Source organism: Onthophagus taurus, chromosome 7 (assembly GCF_036711975.1).
Source record: "Onthophagus taurus isolate NC chromosome 7, IU_Otau_3.0, whole genome shotgun sequence".
Taxonomy (NCBI): domain Eukaryota; kingdom Metazoa; phylum Arthropoda; class Insecta; order Coleoptera; family Scarabaeidae; genus Onthophagus; species Onthophagus taurus.
This window is the reverse complement of record NC_091972.1, coordinates 10491824-10501778: the sequence shown is the minus strand read 5'-3', so window position 1 is coordinate 10501778 and position 9955 is coordinate 10491824. Positions and strand designations below refer to the sequence as shown.

The 9955-nt window shown below is 32.0% G+C and overlaps 1 protein-coding gene across 2 annotated transcripts; it reads left to right on the top strand.

Annotated features, from left to right (window-relative positions):
* Positions 1 to 175: 175 nt before the first annotated feature.
* Positions 176 to 9634, top strand: LOC111423782 (AT-rich interaction domain hat-trick). 2 transcript variants are annotated; one of them, XM_023057131.2, is made up of 13 exons: positions 176 to 541; positions 621 to 731; positions 797 to 1125; positions 1191 to 1409; positions 4538 to 4733; positions 4806 to 5755; positions 5881 to 6151; positions 6205 to 6579; positions 6642 to 8731; positions 8781 to 8908; positions 8966 to 9253; positions 9308 to 9448; positions 9506 to 9634. In XM_023057131.2, the coding sequence occupies exons 1-13, from the start codon at positions 539 to 541 to the stop codon at positions 9541 to 9543; spliced, it is 5139 nt and encodes a 1712-aa protein (XP_022912899.2). In that variant the 5' UTR covers positions 176 to 538; the 3' UTR covers positions 9544 to 9634. The 2 variants fall into 2 exon arrangements, with proteins under 2 accessions (XP_022912899.2, XP_022912898.2); XM_023057130.2 differs by having other exon boundaries at positions 1161 to 1409.
* The last annotated feature ends 321 nt before the right edge of the window (positions 9635 to 9955 follow it).

Sequence of the window (9955 nt, the reverse complement as noted above, 5' to 3'; positions counted from 1 at the left end):
AAAGTAGATATTGATTATTAAAGTTACAAAATTAAAGAAAATTAATTAATAATATTTTTGTTCCAAAAACGAATAATTAATGTAATTAAAGATTTAATTATTTATTAGTTTTAGTAATTTAATAATCAAGCTTATAAAGCATAGATGTCGTAATTCCCTTAAGCGTTGTTGCCGAATCCAACAATAAATATATGTGACAACGCCGCGCGTTCTATCAGCCGCTACTTTTTAATAGTTCGCTTGTTGTATCCACCGCGTTATGTATTGAAGAGATAAACAAAATTCATTATAATGACGAAAATTAGTATTCCCATTCAGTTTGTGCCGTTAAAAAGCGTCCTCATGTTTCCATTGACGCGAAAACCTTAAAACAACGGGGTTTTCCGTGACAAGGTGTTTGGGCGAAACTGGCTTATTTTGGCCTCAATATCATTATTCGTTCACACACTTTACTCTTCCTTCTCCGAAGACTCCCGTACTCAGATGTAACTAGAATTAAACAAAAAAAATATAATTAGAGCGTTTGCTTAACAACAAAATGGTAAGTCAATTTATCAATTGTTTGAATTTTTATTAATTACTAATGTGTCTTTGGATTGTGTCTATTTGACTAATTGTAGCAAGGAGACGATCCCCCGTATTTGTCCGAGGGGACCGCTGTTAGTGCTAAGTATAAAGGTGCATTCTGTGAGGCCAAAGTGAGCAAAGTTGTGCGATTGGTAAAATGCAAGGTAATTATTTTTTATTGAATTTGTCGTTTGATTAATCGAGGTTTATTTAACGTTAAACTATTAAGGTTACTTTTAAAATGGGTTTGGGAACAGCCACCGTTCACGACGATAACATTAAAGGAACGTTAAGAGTAGGACAAATCGTACAAGCTAAACACCCGGAAAAAAAAGAATTTTTCGACGCTACAATCACTAAAGTACAAGATTGTAGTCAATACACCGTTGTCTTTGATGATGGCGACATCACAACGTTAAAAAGGACGGCACTTTGTCTAAAAAGTGGTCGACATTTTAACGAAAGTGAAACCCTGGATCAACTTCCGTTAACCCATCCCGAACATTTCGGGAATCCTGTCGTTGGAGGGCGGAGAGGGCGCAGAAATAGACAGCTTAAGTGAGATTAGAAAGCACTTACATGTAAATTTCTAGTTGTTTCTTACAAAATTCATCATCTTTTAGGGAAGATAGTAGCGAAGGAGAACAAGAAGAAGATAATGAACCCGATCTTGAACTCTATACTGCAGATATTGGTCGTGTTGTTAGTGTGGAATCTAGTGAGAAAAAACGAAACAAAGATAATTGGTTTCCAGGACTTATTGTGATGCCTTCTGCTCAACCCACAGTTAAAATCAATATGAAGGATGAATTTTTAGTTCGATCTTTTAAAGATGGACGATAGTAAGTACTTTATTTAATGTACTTTGTTGGGAATTGAGCTGTCAACTTACTGAATATTTAAGTCTATTTTACTTAAGTCTCCTTTAATTAATTCTGGCTCTGAATAATCCGAATTGCGGCGCTTTGCTGGCCCTGGGATGACTTCTGTGTAATCATGTGTGAGTGCATTGAAGTGAAAACGACTGCAGAACGAATATGTTTAAAGAAATTTGTAAATAACAGTTTAGTGTCTCTGCTCTGATCTTCTGATAAATCGTTTATGTGATGCTTATGACTGTTAAGTCTATAATTGTTGTTTATATACAGGCGAAAGTTGTCCTGTCTTAATGTAAATAGAGATTTTTTTTACTTTTATCAATCTAGTTCCCTGAATTTAAGCAACAAAATTCAAATTAACTGATTTATTTAATCAGTAGTGTTGATTACTGTTGAGAGCCAATAAAATATACACTAGTTAAGTTAGATAACTTAACCAGCCTATATTATAGTATGTTGCATGAATCATTCTACAGATTACAGGGTACTAGTAATGACCAACGTTTTTTTAACATTCTTATGTTACAACTTATAATATATTATGTTAAATTTTGTTAAATAGTTATAATAGGTATTTTATATGACAGTTTAACAAAATGTGTTAAAATAATAATTTATTTTTTCTTTTCATCATAAATAATCTCATTGTTGTACAGGTCAAAGAAATAAGCTAAATTTTGTAAAACAAACATCCCAGTCATAAAATCCTAAAATAGATGTTTCTGATCATTCTTGTTTTAACTGTTCCATCGCTTTTAGTCGTTGCTATTAAAGTTAGAAAGTGTTATTACACTTTTTTTGAGATATGCAAGTATAACATATTTCTTCTTGAGGCACATGTGAAAGCGAAACAGTGCTCATATTAATTCATATTTGAGTTATTTTAAAAGTTTAAAGAAAAATTTTGAATTAAGAGTACCATTAAAGTCTTTATTTACTAATCATAATGCAACTATCAATCGTACTCTTGAGGCTAGTTATCAAATTTCATTACACATCGCTAAATTGGGGAAAAATCATACCCTAGAGGAGGATGTAATCAAACCCTCAATATCAGCATTTCTCAAAACGGTTATAAAAAATCATGATAAAGATATTAAAGTTAAGAGTTTGAAAGAAAATATTGTAAAGCTGAAAACAAGAACATTTTCCCTGCAAATAGATGAATCATCTTTGAGAAACAGTAAGGTTGTACTTTTGACTTATGTAAGATATATTGATAAAGGTGATTTTGCTGAAGAAATGTTGTTCTGTAAATCGTTAGAAAGCACCACTGCCTCCAAATATATACAGGATGTTTCTCAATTGATGAGAAAGATTTCAAGAGGTGATTTTTCAGCAAAAATTAAGGGGTGTCTTTTATATAACTTTTTGTTCAAAACCCCTTCTCCTCCAAGTTATACAGTTCGCTTCAAAAGTAACGGGTCTAAAGATTTAAATTTTTTTCGCCATTTTTAAGCGAGTTATGACGTCATCGAAGTTTTTTTTTTTAATGGAACACCACATTTGTTATAGTAGAAATCACGAGAGCTGGCAGTGACAGATCGCTTAAAAATGGTATGAATCAAGATATGGACGTACGACTTAGATTATTTCGCCACATACATTTAAATGTAGGTTATGTTAGTAATGGAGGTTATATGTCAAACATTGTCAAAAATATTATTTAATGATTTTCCTTTCAAAGAAAACATTTTCGGTTTGTGAAAACACTAACAGATTCATGACAACGCTCACAAGACGTTTCGATTTGAAGTTATAATTATAGAGTGACATCCCTTAGAAGAACAGACGTACTTTTTCGACGTGGCCATTTGAATTGTACAGCAGACATATTAAACTAATACTATCTCTTTCCAACACACATTACTCTCTAGCGGTTTGTGAACTACGTATGGCATTTGTAAGAGCAGAAAATGATGATTTACTGCCAGCTCTCGTGGCGTCTACTATATATCGGAATTTGAAAGAGGATTTTTTTCTGAATTATGTACAATAAATATTAATATCGGTTACATAAGAAAATTTTCGTAACCATGACAACCAATTGTTTTGATTTAAAATTTCCAAGTGTCAAAATTCGATTTGAAACAGTTTATTGTGCGTTAATGAGATTATTTTGAGTGATATTGTGGAGTTTCTTGTGTTAATTGTTGTTATTAAAACGCAAATTGTTAGTTTGATCACAAAAAATAAAATAATGCTGAGATCAATTTGACATAATTTCATTTCTTTGACTAACAATAACCAATTTCTGAATTAATTCATTTGAGCTTGTGTATTAGTTTATTTTTTTGTGATCAAACTAATAATTTTAGGAGAAAATATCAAGAGACAAAAAAGTTGCGTATTGAATCCCTCTATTTAAATCATGTTTTTAAATAGAAAAATGTAGGCGCATTAAAAAGTTTTGATGCAAAGTATTATAAATGTTGATTATTTCAGCCCCTTCTAATAACATTTTCGGGCTATAAAAATCGTTAAAAAGTGTCATTTTATTAGCAAAAGTTATCTGCCAAATTTCATTCTTCTAAATTCTTCCATAGTGGATTTATTAAATAAAAAAAACAATTTTTTCCGTAACTTTAGAGTTGTAATTCGGTGGCGAAGGGGTTTTGAACAAAAAGTTTAATTTTGAAATCACTCTTTGATATCTTTCGCATCAATTTAGAAACACCTGTATACAATAAGCTAAAAGATTACTTAGATGTCAACAACATTCCAATGAAGAATATAACATCATGTGCCAATCAATGGTTGTCTAAAATTAATGAAAGATGAAAATCCAGAAATGCTTCTTGTTCATTGAGCAAAAAATTTAGTTTTTGAATAATAAAAATCATGTATATGTTGAGTGCATAGCAATTTTTTAAAGGTTTAGGTGGGGCATATCACAAATAAGGTTGGGAACACTGCACTAGAATATTATGTTTATTACTGCCTCTGCACAAGTATGTTTTCTATTGATTTATTTGAAAAATAAGACTTAAATTACATATTACAACTTAAGTCAATAAAATGATTTAAATCATCTTGATGTGACAGCTCTGGTTAGGAATATATTTTTATTTAATTTATAATGATATTTTTAGTTACACAGTGCCTAAAAAAGAAGTAACCGAATTTACTAAAGAATTAGGTGCAAAAGTTGAAAATTCCATTTTGGCTGAAGCCGTTGAAAAAGCTTTAAAATATTTAAATGAAGATTCTTTACCTGATCATTGGGAAAAAAGTATTTTGTTTAACCCACAAAATCAATATACGGATTCAGAAGAAAATTTCACAGACGTATGTTTTTATCGTTTTTATAATAAATCTGCGTTTGTTTAAAACTAATTTTTTTCTTCTTTTATTGTTTAGAGTTCTGATGATGAACCACGTGAAGAAAAAGATCATTTCGTAGCCCAACTTTATAAATTTATGGATGATAGTGGAACCCCTTTAAATAAAAGCCCAATGATTGGGAGTAAAGATGTTGATCTTTACAGACTCTTCCGCGTTGTTCACAAAATTGGTGGTTACAATAGGGTTACAAATCAAAATAAATGGCGAACAGTTGGGTTACGCTTAAAGTATTCCAACAACCAAAACACATTTAATCAAGTTAAAGCAGTCTACAAAAAATGTTTGTACTCATATGAGTCCTTTTATCGAACTTTAGGTTGTACGATGTCCGATCATACGAGAAGTTCCAAAAAGAATAGAGGTCGACCTTTAATACGGGATAAAGATCGTGTTACCCCCGTTCAAAGCCCTCGACCTGATAGCGTAAAAGAAGAAATCGAAGAGAAAAAGGAAGAAATTGATGAAAAAGACAAAGATAATAACAAATTAAAAGTAAAGAAAGAGGAGAAAAAGAAAAATAGTGAAAGTAGCGATCAGAGTATCAGCGAAAATATAGAAATACGTCATTCTCCAATAGAACCGGTTGTTGCAAGTACTTCTAAGGAGGTCGTTAAGGTTAAAAAACCTGATACACCAAAACCAATTAAGGAGAAAAAGGGAAAAATTATCGAAAAGATTAAAGAAAAAGATGAGAAGAAAGAAAAGGAGAAAGAGAAGGAGAAGGAACGGGAAAAAGAGAAGGAAAAAGATGAGAAAAGCGATAAAGAAGAAAGGACTCAGCAGAGTACAAGAACGAAATTTCCTTCTTTGAAAGCTAAAGAAGCTATGACACCAGAAAGAAAAATTAAGGAGAAAATGCCTATGAGAGATGCTGCAGCTAAAAATATGGCTTTAAAAGCGATCAAAAAGGATGAAAGAAGAGGGAGAAAAAGGGTTAATTCTGAAGAAAAATCTTCACATGAAAAGTATAATTATTTTTAAGGGGGGGATTCTGGTCTATTTTGTTCTGCATACTGTATACTGCTTGGAAGAGACTGGAATCCCCCCTTAAATGTATACCTTTTATAAAAAAAACAATTTTGTTTTTCAGTACAACTATTGAAACAATACCAACCCCACTTGTAAACGTTGGCGATAAATTAATGGTTTATTATGGCCCTACACATGATTCAAAAGTAGCTACATATGAAGCAAAAGTGATAGAAATAGGTACTGATTCTCAAGGACCAATTTACATGGTACATTATACAGGTTGGAATACAAGATATGATGAATGGATCCCACCACAAAGAATTGCTGAAAATGTTAGCGTTTCAACTAAAGCCAAAAGAATAAAACAAAGTTCAAATCTTATCTCTAAGGTAGATATTGATGATATATAACCTAAAAAATTTGTTTAATTTATTTTTATTAGTCTACAACATCTTTACCTAATTCATCATCAACTCCTACTACAAAATCGTTACCTAGTAAAAGAGGTAGAGGTACTTCTTTTACGGGTAAAACAACTACAGTGGAACCCACAAGATCAACAACTCCCTCAAGTGTAACATCATCATCGAGTAGAACAAAAAGTCCGGCAACTCCAGCTACAAGAAATCGGGTTAATACGCGACACGGAGAGTCTACGAGACGAACGAGAAGAACTTCTGTTCAAACTGATATTTCAATGCATTCTGATTCAGATTCGGAATCATCCGAATGTGACGGGGAGCAATCTAGAAATAAAAATGGTGGAAAAAGTGAAGATTGTGAGGTTAAAACTCCCAAAAAACGATTAATAAAAACTGTAAGTCAATTTAAAAAAATGTATTATTAATTATTATTAAATTAATTAAAAATTTGATTTAGAAACTCGAGAAACGTAAAGATGATGATGACACTGAAAAAGAAGACGAAGAAAAGCCCAAAAAACCACTAAGAAAACTCAAAAAAACACCAGAAGTAATAAAACCAAGTGATGAAAGCGACGAAGATAGTAGCAGTCATCCAAAAGGACGCGATTTTGATTTAAATCAGATTAGATCTGAATTGAAAGGTTTTACAAAAATAAAAATGACAGAAACTAGCGAAAAAGATACATCATCTGATGATTCAACCCCAACTTCTGAGGTTAAAGTTTTACCGGACGAATGTGATGATAAAAAAGAAAAAATTGAAAGTACTTCGAGTTCGGAAGATATTTATGAATTTAAAGAACCGGAGCCGTTCGAATTTGAAAGTCCGAAAACTATCGATGAAAAGAATAAGAAGAGATTCGTACCGCGTGTTTTGGAGCCCGTTGAAAAATCACCAAGGAAAAAGAGCCCAAAATCGAAAGTCGAATCGAAAGAAGATGAGAAAATAAAAAAATTTAGGCGTACTCCTAAAAAGGATGAAGACGATGATGAAGATGAAGAAAAAATTAAAGATGAACCGGATCCTTTCGATAAATTGGTTGAGTCACCTTCGTTTCATATTGGGAAATCAACCGAAAAAGTTGAAGAAAAAAAAATTATTCCTAAAGTACTCAATATGGATCTTTTATTTAAAGAACTTCCTTCGTCAATAGATGAATCTGATGAAAGATTAGATATTTCAGATGCTGAAGATACCAGTGAGCCATTGTTTTCAAATAAAGGGCAATTATTTGCTGGGTCATTTTCAAAACCATCGCCTAACCATGGTTCTGATCCTGAATGCACGGGATTTACAACAAAATCAGATGATAGAAAAACAAATACTAGTGATGATGAAGAAATTATTAAAACAACAATGAAAAATGTATTAGAATTCGATAATGATAGTAATGATTTATTGAGTCAACCATCAGAAGAAGAAGATGCAATTCAAAAAGATGAAACCATCACTTTGAATCGAGTAGAAAGTGAAGACGAAATGAAACCTGACGTTTTAGTCGAAACGGTGTGTACTCAAGAAAAATTGGCGTCATTATCAAGACAAATAGCACCAGTTTTCCAAGAAACGGATTCCGCTTTATTGAGAGATTTATATTCTCAACAATTTTTAACAACAAAAGTTGATGATGTAAAAGATATCAATTACAAAATTGGTACAAAAGTTGCCGATTCTATTTTACAAAAATTGAACAAAAATATTAAAGAGGTTAAAAAAGATGAAGAAATAAAAGAAGAAGTTAAACCTATTCAGGAAATTCAAGAAATTAAAGAAGATGAAGAAGAGGAGGACGAAGAAGAAGAGGAGGAACAAATACCTCTTCCTGAAGTACCAAAATCACCCGAACAACCTAAACTAGAAATTAAAATGAAAGAAAAACCGAAAGTTGATGTTCGTAAATCACCAAGAAAAGCAATCAGTAAAGAATTTATTGACGAATCTGACTCTGATAGTTCCGATTCGGAGGAAAGATTAATAATGGATGAAGATTCCCAAACTAGTTTATCCCAAGATATAAACAAATTCATAAAAGACCAAGAAGAATCATCATCAAAACCCGAAACGGAAACGATCGAAACCGAACCCAAATTTAATTTTGACGTCATCAAAGAAGAAGTTAAAGAAGAAAAACCAGAAGAATCTTGCAGCATAAAGGAAGAGGATGGCGATCCAGATGCTTTGTTGTATTGTGGCGAAACTTTACCAGGAAGTCCAGCTCCAGCACCATCCACAGAACCAAAACAAAAATCTAAAAGTGAACTTCCGTTCGCTAGCGTTCCATGTAGTAGTAGCAGCAGTAACAGTAGCTGTAGTAGTTCTTCAAGTTCAACTAATAATAAAGTTATTGCGGTTGAAAAGCCAGGAACTAGTAATAATGTTATTGTTGGTGTGATTAAAGAAAGAAATGTTGAGAGGCCACCTCAAATTGTGCTACCGGTTGTACCACCTGTTGAAATCCCTGAAATTAGGGATGCTGCTGCTGTACTAGATAATACTCCTCCAACTACACCTGAGAGTACAATTAGTAATTTATCGCCCAGAAGGTAAGATTTAAAAAGCGTTTTATTATTTTATAAAATAATACTTTTACAGAGAAAACTGTGATTTATCACCAAACACTGCTGACAATGATAGTTGTAAATCAACAGAAGCCGAAGTTGAATCAAATAACCAAAGGAAAATTTCCACAAATAGTAAAGTTTCACCATTTAGTGAAGAAGGTAATTTAAAAACAAATCTTTAATAATTTTTTTTTTAAATTTTGTATTATATTTTAGATACAATTATGAACAGTGAACAATGTGCTACTTCATCTAAAAAACGTGAAGATGTCGTAGCTGGATCCTGTAGAAAACGGCGAAGATCGTGCAAAGGTGGCGATGACGTAGTTCTTCCTGTTAAACGAGGGCGGAAACCGCTTAATCGTTCTCGACATAATAGTGATAGTGATGATAATTCTGAGCACTCCGCTCAAGGAAATGGAAGTGGTGGGTCTTCGGGTAACGGTGATGGACGATTATCAAGGTCGCCAAAACCATCAAAATACAATTTTTGTGAACCTCTCGGTAAGATATTCATCGATGTAAAGAAAAATAAATACAAAGAATTGGTTGGTTTAGATCCAAGTTTAGACTGTAGTCAAAGAATAGCGGTTCTTCAACAAAAATTGGCTGATGTCAGGAAAACTTATGCTGATATCAAAGCGGAATTGGCTACAATTGAACGAAGACGTAAAAGATTAAGAAGAAGGGAAAGAGAAGGTATTGAAAAAAAAATAACAGTGGAATTTTAATAAAATAATTTTTTTTTTTGTTTAGCGGCAAAAGCAGCAAAACAAGAAGCAACCAACACGTGATCCAGAGTGCTCTTCCCAGGCAACAATTTTTATATATAAAATTAAGTTTTTTTTTCAACTAGTTTTAGGCGTTACAGATGTTTATAATATTACGTTGTTTCATATTATGATATAAACGAAAAACGATTTACAATTAGGTGAAATTAAATTTATAAAAATAAATAATGTAACAGTCTATTAAAAACATTCATATTCCGTACTGAAATGTGTTAAATTTAACACTTAGTTTGTACAGAAAAGTATTAATTAATTTTTTTTTTTAGTTATATATACTTTTCAATGATTTTTGTTTTGTTGTTAATTAATATGTATATTATTATAATTAATTACGGATCATTAATTTTTATTATAATTATTTGGTTGTGCAATATCAATTTGTTTATGCTCGAATTACTTGCCAAAATATTGACAT

Coding starts and splice junctions, on each gene's coding strand:
- LOC111423782 (XM_023057130.2), top strand. Junction 1,410..4,537: donor TCTTTTAAAGATGGACGATA/GTAAGTACTTTA, acceptor TGATATTTTTAG/TTACACAGTGCCTAAAAAAG. Junction 4,734..4,805: donor CAGAAGAAAATTTCACAGAC/GTATGTTTTTAT, acceptor TTTATTGTTTAG/AGTTCTGATGATGAACCACG.